The sequence below is a fragment of the Triturus cristatus genome, chromosome 2_1, assembly GCF_964204655.1.
Source record: "Triturus cristatus chromosome 2_1, aTriCri1.1, whole genome shotgun sequence".
Lineage (NCBI taxonomy): Eukaryota > Metazoa > Chordata > Amphibia > Caudata > Salamandridae > Triturus > Triturus cristatus.
In genome coordinates, this window is record NC_140581.1 from 245,797,306 (window position 1) to 245,818,780 (window position 21,475).

General features: G+C 43.6%; 1 protein-coding gene across 1 annotated transcript in view; it reads left to right on the forward strand.

Annotated features, from left to right (window-relative positions):
• The window catches only part of TARS1 (threonyl-tRNA synthetase 1), a 271,600-nt gene that overhangs the window by 124,349 nt on the left and 125,776 nt on the right, over positions 1 to 21,475 (forward strand). The window contains exons 9-11 of the mRNA XM_085630784.1: positions 4,061 to 4,207; positions 4,759 to 4,857; positions 5,253 to 5,419. Coding sequence (XP_085486910.1) covers positions 4,061 to 4,207; positions 4,759 to 4,857; positions 5,253 to 5,419 — 413 coding nt within the window. The remainder of the gene's footprint in view (positions 1 to 4,060; positions 4,208 to 4,758; positions 4,858 to 5,252; positions 5,420 to 21,475) is intronic.

The following is a 21,475-nucleotide window of genomic DNA, read 5'->3' on the forward strand; positions in this document are numbered from 1 at the left end:
AGCATCGCTCTCTGCAGTGGTGGAACCCTCAAAATGTACCCAAAGGGCAGTCCTTTCTCGACCCTGCTCCAAAGACAGTGCTAACAGCAGACGAATCGCGCACTTGTGGGGGCGCTCACCTACAAAGTCACACAATCCAAGGATTATGGACTCTAAAGTACAGGAGCCTTCCTATCAATCACCTAGAGCTAGTAGCAGTGTTTCTAGCGCTCAAAGCCTTTCAAACTCACCTAATAGGCAAAACTGTCCTAGTCCGCACAGACAACATGACAGCTATGTATTACATACAAAAACGGGGGGGGGGGGAAATGGGGGGGGGGGGGGCACACTCTCTCCAACTGTCACGCCTAGCCCAAGCCATTTGGAAATGGGCCATACATCACAAAATGTATCTCCTAGCTGAACACCTAACAGGAGTAAACAATCAAATTGCAGACCTTCTCAGCAGACAGAGGCAGCAAATCCATGAGTGGGAAATTCATCCCCAAACCCTTTTTCCCTACTTTCAGGAATGGGGGTTTCCTCACATAGACCTGTTCGCCACAGATCAAAACATACAATGCCCAAGCTTCGCCTCCAGGTTCCCACACCCGCTCTTCAAAGGCAATGCCCTATGGATTAACTGGTAAGGGATATTTGCCTACGATTTTCTGCCTCTCCCACTCATTCAGCTGGTAGTTCGCAAGCTCAGACAATCATCCCTCAAACTCATTCTCATAGCTCCCACAAGGGCACGTCAACCTTGGTTCACCACCCTGTAAGAGCTCTCAGTAGTTCCACACCAAAAGGTGCATCTCAACTCCAGTCTCCTCACTCAGAGCCATAGAGAAATCGGGCATCCAAATCCCAAGGAACTCAACCTGGCGATTTGGCTTCTGAAGTAGTAGAGTTTGTTATTTACAATTACCATCAGACTGTATGAACATCCTAAAGGAGGCTAGGAGACCTACTACTAGGGAGTGTTATATCAGCAAAGTGGAAACGTTTTGTTATATACTGTAACGATAACAATATCAATCCCCTTGATGCTTCAGTACAAAACATCATATGTTATCTTTTACACTTGCAGCAATATGGATTAGCTTATACATTCATTAGATTTCATTTAGCAGCAGTAGCTGCATACTTACAAAACAGACAACACTTATCTCTATTCAGGGTATCGGTGATTAAAGCCTTTATGGAAGGACTAAAAAGAGTAATACCAAAGAGCGTTCCACCTGCGCCAGTATGGAACTTGAACATAGTCCTTACAAGGCTAATGGGTCCACCTTTTGAACCGATGCACAGGTGTCAATTACAATTCCGCTCATGGAAGTTTGCTTTTCTTATTGCAATCACTTCCCTAAGGAGAGTTGGCAAACTCAAGGCACTAACTATCCAAGAGCCTTTCTTTCAACTTCACAAAGAGAAGGTGGTTTCTACGAACCAATGCCAAATTTCTACCTAAAGTGGTTTCTGCTTTTCACAGCAATCAATCTGTTGAGCTACCTGTGTTCTTTGCTCAACCTGATTCTGTAGCAAAACGAGCTCTACACTCACTAGATGTTAGAAGAGCTCTACTATAGTATGAAGAAAGAACAAAAGATTTTGGTTGAACAAAACAGCTTTTTGTTGCTTTTTTGCCACCACACAAAGGCTATCCCATCTCTAAATCGTGCATTGCAAGATCGATCATGAAATGTATCCAAACGTTATGTGATAGCGAAAAGAACCTTGACAATACCCCCTAGAGTGCATTCCAAATGCAAAATAGGGGCTACTATGGCCTTTTTAGGGAATATTTCCTTAACTGACATCTGTACGGCAGCAGCATGGTCTACACCACACACATTCACCAAACATTTGTTGTGTAGATGTGTTAGCGAGGCAATAAGCTAATGTAGGCCAGGCATTACTTAAAACACTTTTTCAAACAACTGCAACAGCTACAGGATAGCCACCGCTTTGGGAGAATACTGCTGTGTACTCTATGCAAAGCATGTGATCTACAACTCACATACCTCAAACGGAAAATGTTACTGACCCATTAAGCATCTGTTCTTGTCATTTAGAGCTGTAGTGCATATGCGCCCACCCGCCTCCCCAGGGAACCTATACCTGTTGCAGTTCTTTCTTATCTTGTATACATACGCATGGACATCTCTATTCTACCTTTACTAACTCCATTCTCACCCTCTGTGGGAAAGCAATCTAACAATGGAGTTGATGCCCATGCTCAATAACACCAAAAGGAGGAGTCACCTACCTCGTGACTGGAAAGACTTCTTCGAAGAAAAACAACTTTCAAACATCCGGATCCAACACTAGATGGCAGGAGTATCCAAGAATATGAATCTTCACATCGCATGCGAATACATCGCATGCCATTACAACCAGGTCGTTAAAACAACTGCGTTGTTACAGTGCGAACCAGTACATTGCAAGTTGTTACAACGACTTGCTGTAGGGGGCGTGCTGGAGTTAGGAATGGTATTATTTACTATTCCTACTCCAGTTTGTACAACTGCAGGGAATGTGTTGGATTGAACAACAGCGCACCCCCTACAGCAAGTCGTTGAAACAACTTGCGATGTAATGTTACGCGAGGTAATAACGCGGTCTTTGTAACGACCGCGTTGTAAAGGTACCGCATTGTGGAAACAGCGTGGTAAACGCTGTTTCCCTTATGCAAAGCATGTGAATCTCCAGCTCCACACGCCAAGAACAGATGCTTACTAGGTAAGTAACATTTTCCTTTCTAGTTTTTTGTAGTTAAATCTGTACTATCCATGTGAAACTAATGAAAATACATTGATTGAAGGACGTATGCAGTCAGAAGTAAGCAAAACAATGTATATGGGAAAAGTAAAAAATATTGGTTCTCCTAAAAGTGTGGTCTAATTTTCGTAGCTGTGTTATTACTGGAAGCAACTGTATATCTTTTTCTAAGATTAATGGCCTATAATATTAATCCTGAGTGTAAATGTGAGCTGTGGCTGAGCTAATAAACAGTCAATCTAGTCCAGAGAATTAAACCGGTTTCTGTAACAGCAAGGCCTTCTTCGAAGAAAAGTGCATCAGATATATTAACAGCAACAAAAAAACAACATTACGGTTCTGGAATAAACAAGGCAACAATTCCAACCACTTTAGTTACAAAAAAAAAATCAAATAATGGCTGCAATTACACAGGAGTAAAGTAAGTTATGACTTTAAAAAAAGAAAGAAATAAGGATGCTTTTTGAATTACATTCAGACTTTGTACGTAAGAATTTAAATAACCCATTGTTCTGAGCGTGATTTTCAAAAACGTCCTTAATGAGGCTTCACTGCTTTTGTTTTCGTTGGAAATGGCTTTCAAACAGAATAGTGTTTAAGTTTTAAAACAGAGCTTCACTTACTTGCAAAGCAAATGTTCTGGTATTAAAATTATTACATCAGTAAGTGTTGTATTGTCATGACTGAAACTTCTGTGGTGCTTCAAAGTCAACAGATTCCCAAGGAATACTCTTTGGACACTAGGACATGAGTTTTTGTGAAACAAATCCTTTTCTACACTCCCCAACTGGTTCTAAGCCACACTTCCACTTATAACTGGTTTTGCTGTTTTTTTCAGCAGATGGAGCCCCTCTGTCTTTTGGATCTTTGAAACATACCCAGGCTCAGGAAAGATGTTTCACAGGAGGCAGACTTGTTGTAGACAGACCTGGACCTCCTTTGTCCTTGTGGGGCCTGCAAGAAGCTATTTTTGATTTCCCTCAGTGCAGCATTTCCAGTTCTAGAGCATTCCACTGGCCTACTACTAGGCAGATCAGAATTTTGTAGCATATGACTAGCCACATTCTGTGTTCTTTTTTACTCCGCACACTGCAGCAGTTTGAAGTGATTCAATTGTAATTTGGATTATCTTTTAAACAATCAAGTTATAATTTGTGCAATTTTCCTTCTATCTTTTAAAGCCCGGTGCTAAAAGTGCAGTATTTCTCTTATTCCAATACCTTATTCAAAATGTGTTTTTCTTACCCAACCCTTTATCCATGTACGACATTCAATGGTCATTTTGTTTTCGGCTCTATAGAATTCCTCCACATATTGGGAAGGCAAATCTGATATGGAAACCCTGCAGAGAATTTATGGAATCTCATTTCCTGACCCAAAAATGCTAAAAGAATGGGAAAAATTTCAGGAAGAAGCGAAAAACAGAGATCATAGAAAGATTGGAAGAGTAAGTGAAAAATAAACTTCTTGCTTGAAACATACATTTGCATTGTCTTCCCATTCCCATAGAAATGTATTATAAAATGATATAAAATAATTCCATTCTACATCACTTCATTGGCCATTATATTCCTCTCTTCTTACGTCCATTTCCTTACTAAACAAGACCTTTTTCTGTCCATGATACTGAAACATGCCTTTTTTATATTATTCTTCCTTCGCTTAAAAGGTTGCCCCTTTCCCACCACAGGTTTTGCAAGGGACTAATTTCCCATTAAATCTTTTCATAACTTCACTACTAAATTATTATGGACTCTGTGCGCTAAAATAAGGTTGACAGTGAAGGTTTTAGAAGTCGCAAGTGACCTCCGCTAGAGAAATCTAAAACCTATGGGTGTATCAACTTTTAATCTCGTATTCCATCCTGACAATAGTAGGTCCAAATGGTACCATTCACTTTTAGAATTAATTGAGATTTTATAGAAGTATTACTTTTAAAGATTACATCAATGTGTTTGTATCAGAAAGCTACAGTGAATTATGATTTATGTATTTTAGGACCAAGAACTCTTCTTTTTTCATGAACTTAGCCCTGGAAGTTGTTTCTTCTTGCCAAAAGGTGCATACATATATAACCAGCTTATTGGATTTATTCGGGTATGTAATGACCTTTCTATGGTTTTTCACACAATGGAAGTAATATGTAGAACATCACTTATTTTAGTGATCCCTTTTATATGTTTCTCAGATCCTGACTAATCTTTAAATGCACTTGTTATTTTAGGCATGTGTGTATTTTCTGTTATTTTGAGAATTTAGTACTGAAATAAAGCCGTATGTTGATGTGAAAACCTATCTGACACTGTTATTCTTTGCCCCTTTAGTATCATGCCTGTACGTTTCTTTTCATTCAGCACGAATGCCCTCTTCTCAGGCTATGTGTGAACTTTTATCTCCAAAGTTATATATAGTATTTGTGTGGGCGTGGGCGAATGTAAGTCTCGGAGTCTAATTTTACTGCATTGTTATTAAAATGGTGATATCTGTTACAGAGTGAGTACAGGAAGCGAGGTTTCCAAGAGGTTGTCACACCAAATGTCTACAACAGCAAACTCTGGCAGACCTCCGGCCATTGGCAGCATTATAGTGAAAACATGTTCTCTTTCGAGGTGGAGAAAGAGATATTTGCTCTGAAACCAATGAATTGCCCAGGACATTGGTAAGTACTTTAAAGTATGCCCATTTATTCTAACAGTTCACACCTTGATATAATGTTGGCTTGAAGTTTACTTTGTTGACTGTCCTTGGGAAAATGCGTTTTATTTAATATCCTGGGTATGTTTCAAGAGTATAAAATGGATATGACAAACTACTTAGCAATATTTTATATAATGTAACTCATACATGACATTACCCACGCACTTGATCCTGATGGTTTATCACTCCTAGGTAAGAGTTACTGACAATGTTACCATAGTTAAGTTGCCTTTGGGGCTTTAAGTATCTGATTCAAAATACAAATGTTCCTTGCTTTGGCTCTCACCAAGGACCATCAGTATTTCTGTCTACTAGAGTCCTGCTCACACTTTCTACATTTGGCACGTTTCAAACAGGAATACCACAATCTGCTCACTGCAGTGCTAACTATTCGCTGGAAAGAAAGCAGGTTGGTAGTCCATTGGAGGGGGATCCTAAGATGGGTTTAACCTCCATCAAAGAATCTTTGCTGGTATTAATAAACAGCGAATAGCACCATCCATTTACAAAATACCTTGTACTGTTTTTTAACGAGAGAACTATTGGTTTAAACTACATATTTCGTTGTTTTAACATTGCCTATCTAAAGGCACTTAATGCCTTTTTATTTAAATAGAATTAAAAGGAAAATTGAATTGAATAAAATGTTGTAATTCTTGAACTAAAAATCAAAGTGCAACAAATGTGTCTAAACCAGCAGGATGCATACTAACTTGGTATTGGATAGTGGCTATTCAAGGCAGTAAGCTGATCCAGTATCACTGACTACAGAACAGTGATAGTCTGCCTCTGTTTATGCTGTGTAGTGACTATTTCAGATACTTAATGTATGACTATTTAAACTGTTATTCTATAGAAAGGTTGTCTTTGATTTGTTCTGTTTGTCTCTGTCTTTATATTAAAGGTATCTTTTATGCAGGTAGTGTTTATATTGAATGCTTTTTTTTAGCCTATGATTTTCTTTCCTTCTCTTGTTTGTACAGCCTCCAAGGGGCTTTTTAAAAATGGTTCCTATTGTGGGGAGCCGGTGAGTCAGTCAGGGTATTTTAAAAATGTCTTTTTAGTAACTGGCGGAAGGTGCAGGGAAATTGTTTTTATCCTTTGCTATGCTCTTATGTGTTTCACAAGATTTTCATGATCCAATACATATCTAAACAGCAAATGGGTCAGAGATACACACCGCAGCCCTGATGTACTCTGGATTTCCTTAAGGATTTTAAAACATTTTGCTTATATTGGCCATTGTTGTGGCCAATGGCAGGTACCCATCAGTAATGTGTGATTCTCCTTTGATGTAAATCTAAGACCTCTTTGTGAAACTATTGACTTTCTAAAGATATTTGTCTTATTATTCAAATAGATTTAGAGAGAAAATAGAGACTTTGACCTAGTACAGCTACTAATTTTACCGAAGTTAAACTCATATTTCAATAGGACTAAACGAGTAAAAATGCTTTGATCACAGTGATCCCTGTTTACTGGGTCCTCATTTCAAAGAGCGTCTGTGTTCATTCTTCAAGGCTGAGGAGGTTACTCATCTTCCTTAAACCACTACTCCAGGACATCTAGAACACAATTGCTCTGCAACTTCTAAGAGACAATGATCAATGCCTCTGTGGACCCTAAGAGGCCCTTTATTCTGTTATTTTCTAGAGCAGGATTTAACAGGAACGATCGGGTATTGTGGCGCTGTGGAGTAATGTACCTACTCCAGGGCTGAGTGTTTGACCTTTTTTGCCAATAGTTCATCCCAGCGTGTCCATTCATCCTTTTATAATTTAGACGTAGATACAAATATTACCATTGAGTTGAGTGACAATACATATCTGATTCATGGCATGTGCAGCTAGTTATACACCTGCTCAGCACTCTTCTGCCATATAGTTTGGGGTTGGACGTTTGAAACTTGTTTTTCTTTGAAGAACTCTTTTGAATCACAAGGTATAGTTACTCCTATGACTGGTAATGAGCATCAGCTCCATTGTTACATTGTTTTGTTCTGCAGTTGGGTTCGGACATGCATCCGCTGAGTTCCAGGTCGACACCTTGTGGTGTTCATCGTCTGATGTTCTGTTTGGTTCTTCAGCTCACATTGGTGAAAACAGTCATTCATTTTGGTTCCTCTCTTTGTCGTCACAACCTTTGTTGGGCTTGGCAACTGGTTTCTCGTCAATGTCCCTCTGGGAGCCTGTGCCCCTCCTGGGGCTTGCAACTCAGTCTTCCTCTTTGAGAATGCGTACTCCGTAATGATAAGGACTACCTTGCAGTACTGTTTGTATTGTCGTTTCAAGTACCCTTGGATAGACCTCGAACAAGTCAGCAAACTATGTCTGTCTCTGGAGCACGACAGGGCCTCCTGCTCCACCTGCCTCGCCTTCCGCTCCAAAAAAGACCCTTTTGTACCAGCGAGATCAACGCCTCGCTCAGTGCACCAAGGAGCAGTGGCAGGAAGACGACCGACCTTTTCGAGGACTGTTTAGTCGATAAGGGACCATTGCTGGAGCCCTTGGGTATGCAAACCTTCCAGTTCAGCTCTAAGCTCTCCATTGGAGTCGGACTTGGAGGAGCCGCATGTCCAGGAGGCACAGACACGGAGCAAGACGTCAACTGTGAGTATGATATTGCTCACTCCACCATCTCCCCAACACTAAACACAGGCCAAGCACCGCCCCTGTGGTGGTTGGGCATCGAGCCTGAAAGCTAAGCCTCCGGATTCCTGTGTGCCACTGTCTCGAAGAGATGGTCAGTAAAGACAGAAGGCCTCAGATACGACTCTGAGACAGCCACTGGCGCTGAAACTGCCACACATAACCCAAAGTCTCATCCTTCACTAGATCCGACGGAGCAGTCCCTCCTGCAATACTTCCAGCAGGAACTTGATGCATGGCAGAAGCTGGTCTGCATTCACCCGCATATTGACAGGATTGTCCTCAAACCTCCTCCAAAGGTCCAAGACACTGTCCTTCACAAGAGGATATTCACGTTTGAGGAGGAGTTTGCCCAGGAGCCTTTGCCTCCGGCCAAGGTAAAAAAAAACACCAGGACAGGCGCACTTGCCCTCCACCTTCCTCTCCATCTCTGTTTTTTTCATCTGAGAGTTTCCCACATTCTTCATATGGGGGATGTGAGCCCCGCATACCCACTAGATCTCTATGAGGCCCCTTTTGACCGCAAGCCTAGGGACGACCCGTGGGATGACTATGATGTTGACCCACTTGGGGACATAGATCCAGACCTTTACACCACCAAACGATCACCTCCTGATGATGATACCTCCTAGCACACGGTTATTCATAGGGCTGCCACTTTTAATGAGGTTGAGTTGCATAAGGTCCGGGAAGATGAGAACTTCCTTGTTGAAACACTGTCTTCAATTCAGAGTTGGGTATAGTTCCTCTCTATGCTTACAGGCATGCTGAAAACCACTCAGACCATCAAAGAGCCTGCAAATGGCAAGGTAGTCACCCTGAGGGTTGAATAAAAATATAAACCCTCACCCTCCGGCTCATTCTACATACAGGGCCAACTCCTACCGGACTCTTTAGTGGTCCATACAATGTGCAAATGCCCAGGGCACTGGCGAGGCACCACTGTCTGATAAAGAGAGCAGTAAAGTTGGCATGGCGGCAAGCAGATTGCCACCCAATCAGTGGCTCACTGAAGAATTGCTAAATCCATTGGACTGCTCTACAGATATTTGTCCCACTGGGATGAGATGGCAGAGCTTTTCCAACAATTACCTGATCAGTATAAGAAACTGGGCCACAAATTTGTTTCTGGAGGTAAGCCATCTCAAACACCACTGTTCAGTGTGCCCTAGACTCAGCTGAATCTGCAGCGCAGACCTGAAATCCAATTTTCCTTATTAGGTGCCACGATTGGCAGTGTGCCTCTGGCTTTAAGGCGGAGGTACAACAGCATCTCCTCAACCTGCGCTTCGATGGGGAGCACCTCTTCACAAAGCAGGTTGATCAGATGATGGAGAAAATTAAATAAGGACACAGACTGTGCCAAGGCAATGGGCGTTTTTCAGGGTCTCTCCATTTTGATGTAGACTCTATTGTCAATTCATTAATGTATGTATTTCTGCAGTCCTTGGATGCACTTTATAGGGGGTGATTTACAGATGCCCCATCTTGTGCTTAAGACCCTTCCTTGCTCTAGGGAGCTAAGATGCTCTGGGTAATGTGGAGGCACTGAAAAGAACCTTTTTTTCTATTACTTCTTTACAACACGTGATGACTTTCATGCTAAGAAAAGGTCACATTTTCTGATGAATACTTTTATCCTTCAATTATTCACCTTAGAATACTCCCTAGGTGCTAGACTGAATCCAGAAACCTTTCTCCAGCAATGCACCTGTTCGTCGCTAGCTGGCTTTGTGTGGTCTCCATAGCATGCCAGAAGTGATGGAGCGGAGCTGCATGTAAGCACCAATCCTGCCTTCTGACATCCATTTCTTTCTTTCCATGCCTTCGGACAGTTTTGTAGACCCTCTGACAATTTCTAAAATAAAAGCATAGTGCCAAGGAACTTTTTTTTTGTTGACTTTTATATAGCGCGAACTAGACCCGAAGGTATCAGAGCGCTTTACATGAGCACCAGTTACATTACAGACAGACACATTCATTTTTGTAAGGCACGGGGAGATTAAGTGATTTGCCCAGAATCACAGAATGTTGAGCGTTCCTGCCGAGACTCGAACCAGGTTCCCCAGCTCGGAGGTCGACCACCCTAGCCGTTAGGCCAAGTTCTCTCTCCAACATTGTCTGCTCCTAAAATGACAGGTGGAAACCATGCTGTAAATTTAGAAAACATGTTGTTCACGGATCTGCAGGAGGTGTGCCTGTCAAGTTGTGCGATAAATGCGCTGTCATGCACCCAGAGGCGATCAGGGCCCAAGAAGGTGTATGTTGCATAACATAAGAAGCCACTGTCCTCACAAACGACATACTTCTGCACCTAGTCAGTGTGGATTCCCATCCCACTTTCATGGTCTTTTCCACGAACAGTAACATTCTCAGTCCGAGTCATCCAGTAAGTCCCAAGTGAAATCTGAATGGAATGTTAAAACAGAGAAGTAGGACTCTATATCATCTCACCACTCTATCCAAAAGGAAGATATGAGGATGTCATTATGTGGATCTGTCTTCTAGGTCCGTGGCCACGTAGCCAATATCAAACTGATTTCTGGGCTCCCAAGTTTCCTGGGCCATTGGCGACATCATAGCAGATTACGGCCTTGAAGGAGACCATGCTGCATATTTTGGTGCTCTTCCCTCCCTCTGGCATGCCATAGGACTCCCTAGGAACCACAGGAACCTTCCGCCAGGTTTCCACTAGAAGATACATCCACTTCGCCCTCTGACCCTATTTGACCCACCTCAGGCCCCATCCGTACAGACTGCGGTAAGGGCTTCCATTCTGGCTCCAAGACCTGTGGCGGGCTGTTTAATGTCAAAGCCAATACTTGTGCTGGAAGAGGATCCAGCGCTTTATTCGAATGTTAGACACCAAACCAACTTTTTTTTCCTATTTCAGCCTGTATATCGTGCTTTAAGATTACAAAAGTGCATCCGGTCACCATACAGCTTGTTTCTGACCCAGTGCCACTACCAGGGTGTACATGCTAGCAGTGGCTCACTTATTTTTGGCTCTGATTCATGAACAAGAAACACTCAAGGATGTTGGGTGGTGATGATGATGGGGGATGGTTTTTCCCTCCCACCACTACACAGTTTAAAACATTTACTAGAGGCCCAGGGGTTTTATACTTCCCCTGAGGCAGGATTTGACTTACCAACTGGGCTACCAATGGAAGGGAGTGCAGTATTCACAGTAGTGATCCGGTGGGCAGCTCAGGTTCTAGATTTACAGCTACCTTCAGTCGAGACCAAAACAAACCTTCTTATTGAAATTCTGCACCTTGGGCAAATAATGCCTGAGACCTTGCTCTCCTTTAACAGTGCCCTCACTGATACCTTGAAATGGCACTTAAACCAATGCTCCTGCCCTCCAATGAATAGACAAGTTGCCAGGCGTCAGACCAGCTCCTGGTGATCCTGTATTTGTTACTAAACATCCTACCCATAAGCCAGTAAGATGAATTCCAAATAATTCCCCACGACTCCTCCGGATCGGGAGTCCAAGAGAATTGAGTTGTTCTGGAAACATCTGTTCTCCTCTTCCAGTCTAGAATTGTGATTGTTAAATGCTATATGCTTTATTGGTTCACTACACACATGCCTTTTGGGGCATGACCTTCGTGATCTTGGCAGTGGTCCTGGAAGACCTTAGGGCCTCTTTAAAGAGAGTAGAGCGAAGGTTTGATCCCTGGGACTGTTGACATCTGCCAATTAGTGCCTACATCTATTCCTTCCAAAAGTTCAGAGGTTACTCCATGGGGCTGGCAAATAGTGAAGAACAATCTTTCCAAACAGTACAGCAGTCATCCCAGTCCTTTCAAGTCTGTGGATGTGATTCAGGCAGGCAGCACACCGGTGAGCAGGGACATCGGTCCTCCCATTTCCCCTCCCCCAACTTAACAGCCAATTAGCCTCTTTAGTTTACTCTTAGTGACCCATATCTATACTGTGGGCCAGGATTTAACACATGGTTCCTGGATGGAGATACACCACGTCAGACAGATGGGTCCTACAATTTGTTCAGCAAGGCTATACCTTATGCCTTGTTTTTGCCCCATTAAACTTTCCTTTCACATCAGAGAAAATTTCAGAGGGTCTCCTGTCCATTCTGTTACAAGCGATGCAAGTGTTACTCTCCAAAAGTGCTATTACAAGGATTAGCACTTGAAACCGGTCCTAGGATGCTTGTTTCCAGTCCAGGGAGAACCTGGCTTCGCAGTTCGGGCTGGACTGTTCCATGAGGCACAGGGTCAAGACTGATTTGCATATGGCTGGGTTCAAACTGGAACGGCATGGTGAGCAAAAAAACGATGGATTTAGGCCCAGATCTCTGTACTGGGGTGAATGCATGACATTGTTCTGCATTCTGTCCATCAATAGTTCTTTTTGCATTTGTCACCCCGAGTGGGACGGGTATGCTCAGACGTGATTCCCGTGCTCTCCATGCCACTGGAATCAAGCTATACTGGCTGAAGAAGGGTGAAACCCCGAAACCGGTCCTAGGATGCTTGTTTACAGTCCAGGGAGGACCTGGCTTGGCAGTTCGGGCTGGACTGTTGCCATGAGGCACAGGGTCAAGACTGATTTCCATATGGCTGGGTTCAAACTGGAACGGCATGGTGAGCAAAAAAACGATGGATTTAGGCCCAGATCTCTGTACTGGGGTGAATGTATGACATTGTTCTGCATTCTGTCCATTAATAGTTCTTTTTGCACTACAAGGATTATGGCCTTGGACAGAGGAGAGTGTAGTTACTTTTGTTATTTCCTTGTACCAAAGAAAAGCTGGAATCTACGGCCTATCTTGGCCCTTTGACCTGTGAATTCCTTCTTGCTCAGGAACAAATGAATAATGCTCATGCTGGCCCTCGTCCTGTTTGCTCTGGACTCTGGTGACTGGATAGTGTCCTTGGATCTGCAGGGCACATATTTTTACATACTGGTCCTGAATTCCCACATATGTTACATGCCCTTCAGGGTAAGCCAAGAGCATTTTCAGTTTGCTTTTCTCCCCTTCAGCCTCAACAGCTCCCTTTGGGTGTTTATGAAAGTGATGGCGGTGGTCACTGCCCATGTTCATAAGTCTTGAAGGCCAGTTTTCCCCTACCATGTTAAATAGTTCTTCAAAGAGGCCTCACCACAGTCAGTCGTAGACCACCTCAAGACGACAGCAAACCTGACATTGGTGGGGTTCACTATCAAACAGGCATAGTCGCACCTGACCCCTTTACAGAGGCTCCCATTCGTTGAATCTGTCTGGACAAGTGCAGTTCAGGGCCTTTCCTCCACTGCGAGTCCAGGACATTCACTAGGATCCCAATGTTTCAGCCTTAGTCCTCTGTCCTTGTGAGAGCAGCTTTGAGTCTTCTTGGCATCTTAGCCTCCTGCATCCTCCTTTCAGGCCTTATCAGGTGGCATATGCAGGCTGTTCAGTGGAACTCTATTGAATGCTACACAGATTTTCAAAGCGAGGGCTCACTATCTGCAGTTTTGGCTGCTCAAGCAAAATTGGTCACCCTTGCCGATAGTGAGCCATAGACTCACATATCTGTGTGGTATCCTATAGAGTTCCTTGATGATGGGCCCACTGCAATATCGGACTCCATTGAAGAGCCTGCATATTTTGGTATATTGGGTATTTCTTTGATTGTGAATCACCTTGCAGGGTCCTTGAATGCGAGAGCAGACTAGTTAAGCAGGTGTTGCCTGCCAAATTAGAATGGAGTCTACATCCTGAGGTGGAGCTAGGCATCTTCCGGCTTTGGGGAGAACCCTGGACAGATCTTCTAGCCACCGCTGAGAACATGCAGTGTCTTGTTTTTCACATTATACCTTAGATGAGAACACTCACAATGAAATGTATTCTGGCTCGAATGGAACACAGTACTTCTATAGGCCTTCCCATCCCTGCCTCTCCTTCCCAGAAATGCAAATTCGGGTTGTTGGTTGACAACAAGCAGCAACCACAATCCTTGAGACACAAGCCAACCCTAAATTAACCTGTGCTCAACCCACTGGTTGCTTGGCATAGATAAGTCATGCTTAACTTAAAGGCAATGTGTAAAGTATTTGAGCAACAGTTCAAATAGTAATAAAGTGAAAACACCACAAAAAAGGTTCCCACAACAAATTCTAAAAATTGAACTTTCTTTAATAAATAAAACAAGATCAAAATGACAAAAATCCAATCAGTAGAACGGGAGAGATGCAATTTTAAAGATTTTAGTAAAAATAGCACCAAAAAGCTCAAAGCGCCTAGTGTGGATATCTGGTCCCGCCTCAGCGGGACAAAGTAAAAAATTAAGGCCGACCACGGGCCGGCAATACCCATTTAGGCCTGCTGAACAGAGTACCTTAAAGTCTGGCTTGCGGGGCATTGCAAAAAGCTGCGTCGAAGATGCATTGTGCATCCAAAGCGATGCATTGGTTCTGAGGTGCTGCAATGCGAAGGCCTGAGTCTTCATCGAGGAGCCTGTCAATGGGACTTGCGATGCGGAGTCCGACATTGTCACCGAGTCTGTGGTGGTTACGATGGGCTGCGATGCGGCTCTTTTCAATGGTTTTAATCCACAAATCAGCAGCAATGTGACGGTTCTGCTCGGTAATGCGTCATGCAGCAGAGGAGATGTATCTGTTTCGCAGGATCCATAGAGGCTAGGCTGGTAGTGCGTCATAATCCATTTCGCAGTGTCCAGGACAGGGTGGCACCACTTGACATGGTGGACTCAAAGATGGTAGAGTGCAGATGCGAGGTTGTTGAAAACCTGTTATGTTCCCGAGGCTTCAGATCAGGAGGCCAGCCAAATAGTCCTTGGAGTCTCTCTGGGTTCTGGATTAAGAGATGCAGGTCTAGTCCTTCTCGTGCAGGCAAGAGGGCAGCAGGTCAGCACAGCAGGGTAGCAGTCCTTCAGGGCAGTAGTGCAACAGAATGACAGTCCTTTCAACAACCCAACAGCCCCTCTTCCTGGCAGAGTATCCACAGGTCCAGAAGTGTACACAGAGTTTGTGTCTGGGTTCCAGTATTTTTATACCCGTTTGTGCCTTTGTGGTGGGTAGACGCTTCTAGAGGTTTCCATCTCTCTGAGGTGTCTGGCATCTCCTTCGTCCCTATCCTGTCCCCAGCTTATCTGGGGTCACAATAGCCTAGCGAGAAGTCGTTTTTGGAGATGCTCAGGCAGGGTCTTTGTGATGTGCAAGTGTGCTAATTGACTCCTCATCCTTCTTGTTAACTCAAAGTGGCCGTTTCTGCCAAAACCTATCTTTCCTTTGTCTCATTGTCTGGGAGCAATCCATAAAGACCAGCTGCACCTAGTCATGTGGCCCAGGATCAGCCTGCAGGGACCAAATGGTTAGGACAAGAAAATGCCAGCTTTCTAAAAGTGGCTTTTTCTGAGTTTTTATTACATCCGACTCTATCATTAAAGTTGGCTTTCAATTACAATACGTTAGACATCAAACATTAACTGGTTACCTGCTCCCATTTGTAAATTACAGCGTATTAAATGTAATAAGGTAACCCCCCCAACCCCCCTCCTGTTGCCACCCACCCTCCCCCCGTAATGTTTCCATATGGGAGACGTAGGCCTTGCAGTAGTGAAAAAATAGTTTTTCAGTACATGTAAAACCTAAAGGTACAGGTCCAACTTTTTAAAAACAACGCACCCCGCCATCTGGGCTGTCCAGGGCCTACACTTGGGGTGACTTTTAGGTTTTAAAAAGGGAGGTTTGGGCCTGGCTAAGTCTTATTTTGCCAGGTTGATATGACAGTTTGAAACTGCAGACACAAGCTGCAATGGCAGGCATGAGAAGTTTAAAGTGCTACTTAAGTGGGTGGCGCAATCTGTGCTGCTTCCCAATAGTAGCATTTAATTTAAAGCCCTGGGTACATGTGGTACCACTTTACTAGGGACTTATAAGTAAATTAAATATGCCAATTTGGTATAAGCTAAAGTTACCATAAGGTGAGAGCACAAGCACGTAAGCACTGGTCAGAAGTGGTAAAGTGCAAACAAATTCGGCAAAAAATCGGAGGAGAAAGGCAAAAGGTTTGAGGATGACCCTGCAGAAAGGGTCAAGTCCAACATGACCCCCTCCTGCCAAAAGCCAGGGTAGACTAATCAACTTGATGGGCTTCACTGCTTAGATGTAGAAAATGGACAAAGGCTCTGTTATGCAGGGGCACTTGTCAGTTCTACGCTTTGCTGAACTCATTTGGATTTCTCTGTCTATATTCTCCTGAGCCACTGAACTGTCCCATGGGAAACCTGTGTCTCACTTGTGGACCCCACCTCTGAAGCACCTAACCGTAATTTGCTCACAGATGCATTCCAGTAGGCAGCTTTAGATACAAAGTAGACCACATCTTTAAGAATTTTGACAACTCCTATATGCCTTAGGTCAAAGACAAGACCTTCCAGGCAGGATTGTCCTATGCTCCTCTAACTGAATTCTTACCCACTTCCCCGATCAAGTTACTACAATGCTTAAGGGATCTAAATCTGGTTCTCCTCAAGACTCCTGTCCAGTTGGTGTACCTAATCTTACACCGAAGGCTTACCAACCTTTCATTAATTTCTATGTCCATGTTTTCATCTGGAGTTTTTCCATTTGTTTAAAAAAAAGCTTCCATCCTCCCCTTAATAAAGAAACAGTCTAAACCCAGCAGACCCTAACAATTACCACCCTATTTCTCGCCCCCCCCTATCAGCTGAAATCGTGAAAAAAATACTGAATATGCAGCTAATCCAATTTATCCACGAAAACCACCTGTTGGACTCAACTCAGTTTGGTTTCAGACTAGGGCATAGCACAAAACTGCCCTTATCAAACCCTCTGATAAGAGTTACCTTAGATAGTGAAGGCACTGTGGCCTCTAGTATGGTAACTCAACTTTTAGGTCATGTTTCAGCTAAACCTGGATTTTAAGAATGCTAACATTCGTTCACAAACTGCTCGTATGACTTGTTAACGTAAAATCAACTCTAACACCTTAAATTCCTCTCTAGCTCTCAATTAATGCAGGAGTGGAGTTTGGATCTTGACACTGCTCCCTTTATCTGTAAGCAATGTATTGCTGCTAATAAATCATGTAAAAATCATAGAGCCTCTCCTTCAGATCCCTGGTTTGACGACTCGCTAAGACTATAAAAACAAACTTGTCATAGACTGGAAAGGAAATGGCATATTAACTATAATGGTCTAGACAAAGACTCGTAAAATGGCGATTTCAGTCTGTAAGCAAATGATTATGAAAGCTAAATCTAGTTGCTTTACATAAAATATACTTTTTCCAGTAAATTCTTCTAAAGAACATTTTACTGTAGTAAAACAACTAAGGCTCCCAATCCTAAAAATAACACTGCTGATCAAGCGTACTGTAACGCCTTAGCCTTGCTCTTTCAGTCTACGGTAGAGATCATCTATAATTCATGTTCATCTAATCCATTTCTCAACCCTTCTCTTGAAGAACAATATATCCAGATTGAGCAGGAATTAACTACTGTTAATTCTTCCGGCAATATGGCCCTTCAAGATACTAGCTCACACTGTCTTTCCACTCATGCCCAAAGGGATTCTTTCAACAAACAATGATGTTTTGACATCCTTCTCTTATCTATCCATAAAATTTGTTCAGACATTACTTAGATCAAGTCTGGTTCTCCGCTTGACCCTAGTCCCCTTAGAATTCTTCACCTTGCTCCAGGTACCGTATCTAAATATCTTACTGACATCTTTAATCGGATATGTAGACTGGCCATTTCCCTAAAGAGTGGCAAAGAGCCTCCATCCTTTCTCCTAGAAGAAAAAAAACTTACATTGGATGCCAAAGATCCTAACAACTACCGGTCCATCTTGTGCCTTCCCTTTCCGGCGGAGATTATAGAGAAGGCTGTTAATACTGAGCTCTCTGCGTTTATCAGCAGAAATGAACTACACCCAATTTGGCTTTAGAAGCCATCACAGCACCAAATCTGCCCTTATCACTCCATCTGAAGAACTAAAATAGACTTTAGATGCCGGTAGGAATGCTGCCCTGGTTTTATTGCACCTTTCGGTGGCATTCAACACGGTTAATCACAGTCTTCTCGTAGACCGTTTGTCTTCTCTTAGAATCCGGGACAAGGCCCTTTAGATTCTAAAGTTCTTTCTCTGAGAGCAGTTCATAGCTTTCGATGAGTTCAAATCCCCTAGTTTTTCTCTACCATTTTGTGGGGCTCCACAGGGCTCATCATTTAGCCCATCTCTTTTTAATCTTCATGTGGCCCCCTTAGCAGATTTGATTAAAACATTTGGCTTTGCAATATTGTCTTACATGGAAAACATGTCAGTGGGCAGTAACCCTGAGGATTCTGCCGCTAAATTTCATGACTGCATCTTACAGATTCGGAATTGGATGTCCCAAAATTACCTTAAACTGAATTCGAGCAAAACTGAGGTGCTGCTTATCGGCAGGAATTAATTTGTTTGGTCTCCTAGATGGTGGCCACAGGACTTAGGAACATTCCCCGTTCCTGCCCCTAAGGCTAAAATCTTATGAGTTCTTTTCAACAGTAATCTTTATTTTCATGGGCTCATTAACACTGTCACTTCGCTGTCCTTCTACATGCTCAAAAGTCTTAGGAAAGTACTTCCATTCATTCCAATTGATATACGGAAAAGTGTAGTGTCCACCTTCATCATCTCAAGAGTTGATTACGGCAACACTTTGTAAATTAATATCATAAAAAGAAGCTTACAAAAAAGCTAATTCTTCAGAATGCTACAGCATGATTTCTGGGAATCCCCAAGTTCTAATCTGTCTCCCAGTGTTTTGTTCAGCTACATTGGCTGCCTGTAAAAAAACAAATGGACTTCAAGGCACTCTACATCACTTTTAAGGCGCTTAATGGTGTGGCGCCTAAATATCTTAGGCATCGCTTTCAATGGTACATTCCCAGCAGGTCATTCAGATCATCATCAGCTCAAACTAATGGTACCTATATTTAAATGGGCAAATTGGGGAGGCAGGAGCTTTATCTCTGGCTCACTGTGCCACTGGATTCAAGCTAGCCTGGCTGATGTGGGGTGAAAACCAGATACCTGTCCTAGGATGCTTGTTTCCTGTCCAGGGAGGACCTGGCTTGGCAGTTTGGGCTGGACTGTTCCCATGAGGCACAGGGTCAAGACTGATTAGCATATGGTGTGGCTTGGTGAGCAAAAGAACCCAGTTCTTGACTGGGGTTGGATGTTTTGATTGTTCTGCATTCTGTCCATCATGTGTGTGTCTTTTGCTTTCTCGCCCTAAGTTAACCGGGTATTCCCAGACATGGGTTCCCAGCTCACTGTGCCACTGGATTCAAGCTAACCTTCTGACGAGGGGTAAAACCCCAAAACCGATCCTTGTTTCCTGGCCAGGGAGGACCTGTCTTGGCAGTTCAGCAGCACACTATGCTGTTCCCATGAGGCACAGGGTCAAGATGATTTGCATAAGGCCGAGACTAAACTGGGGTGGCATGGTGAGCAAAAGAACAATCGATTTAACCCTGATCTCTTGACTGGGGGTAGATGTTTTGATTGTTATGCATTCCGTCCATTATTTGTGTGTTTTTTGCTAGGAGCTTTAACACCTGCACTGCTAACCTTTGGAACTCGAGCCCCCTTCATCTTAAAGAAAAAAACGAGCTGTTCTACCAAAAAGCTCTTAAAACATGGTTTTTCAATAATTAAACCTATGGATCCTGCCTATGATTTGAAGTCTGCTGGATAATAACCTATCTCCAGAGCTGTACTGCGTAGACACCTCAGGGTAGTAGGGCCCTTTCTAAATGTAATTTTAATTTAGTTTTCATTTCATGGGTGGGGGGCATACCTCATCCTGTCCCCCTTCCTTAGGGCCAGTAGGGCTTCCCTCTCCTCACTAGGGAAATGCTTCCAAAGGATAGCCCCCTAATCTTCCTCAGGGATCCTATGCATTTGCAAAGCTTCGTAATAGGCTTCAAACCATTTTTCACTGTCGTTCCCCACAGCGAAATCCGGCATGAATATGGACCCTCTTGTCTCCAAAGGGCACTGCAGGTATGCTGCCCCTGGACCCTGCTTGCCTAGACCTTGTGTCCAGCTCTCTGAGGCGCCTCTGCTTTCTTAGCCCTTGTGCCCAGCTCTCTGAATCTCCTCTTGTGAACCATGTTCCTTTCCTCTGGCCTACATGGTGAGTTTCTTCTCTATTTTCAACTGGGCCACCTGCAGCCTAAGATCCCTCTTTGCCTTCCTGTCTGCCAGCTCCTCTGGGGACCAGCCTCTAGAAGACGCACTGATCTATGCTCTGGTAGCGGCTTCTAAATCGGGGGTCACATAGTCCCCCTCAACTGAAGGCTGTACCTCAGGCAGGCCTTCTCCTTGCCTTTCCCCTTCTGTGGCTTCAATCAATGTCCTCCACCAAGGCCCTTGGTGTCTTTTGGAGCTCTACCTTCCTGGTGGTGCTGTTTACCATAAGCCCCCTCTCCTTGCAGAACTCCTTGAGCTGGGTCACACTGTAGGCATCCAAGTTGGCCAGCTCAAAGTCCATTCTTACAGGTTTGATCCCCGGTACAGCAGTCAGAGAGAACATTTGAAAAACTAAAAGGCCAATCACAAAGAATTTAAACTCAAATTGGTCTCAGTTATGGGATAGTAGTGTAAACCAAATCACTATGCGGCACTGCACAAGCAGGAGTCCAAATCATCACCGCTGAGCACCAATGTGAGAAATTGGGTTGTTGTTTGATTGAGGTGTGAGCCCTGATCAAGTAGCAACCACAATCCTTGTCAGAATGAGGCACAAGCCAACCCTAAATATACCTGTGCTTAACCCTCTGGTAGTTTGGCACAGAGCTTGTGCAACAATTAAAATGGTAATAAAGTGAAAACACCACTCAAAGAGGTTCTCACAAGTTAGGACAATCACACTTTCTTTAATAAATAAAAGGAAGACTTAACCAACAAAAATCTAATCAGTAGAACGGGAGTTATTCAGTTTTAAAGATTTTAGTAAAACTAGCCCCAAAAAGCACCAACTGTGTATATCTTGTCACGTCGGACCGGGAAAAAGTCATGAGTTCAGGTCAACCGCGATGGAGCGTGGGCTGGCTACACAGACCCAGTTAGGCCCGAAGAGCAGAGTACCTTAAATCCTGGTTTACAGGGTGTTGTCAGAATCCGCTGCGAAGATGCATCGCACAGCAAAGCCATACGTGGGTTCCGAGGTACAGCGAGGCTGCGATGCAACCGCATGTGCCGTCTTCGAGGACCCTGTCAACAGGGCTTGTAATGCGAAGTCTGGCATCAAGGATGCAGCGTGCAGTCATGGCCATGCGTCCGTTCCAATAAACTACGATGCAGAGTACGGCGTCTTCATC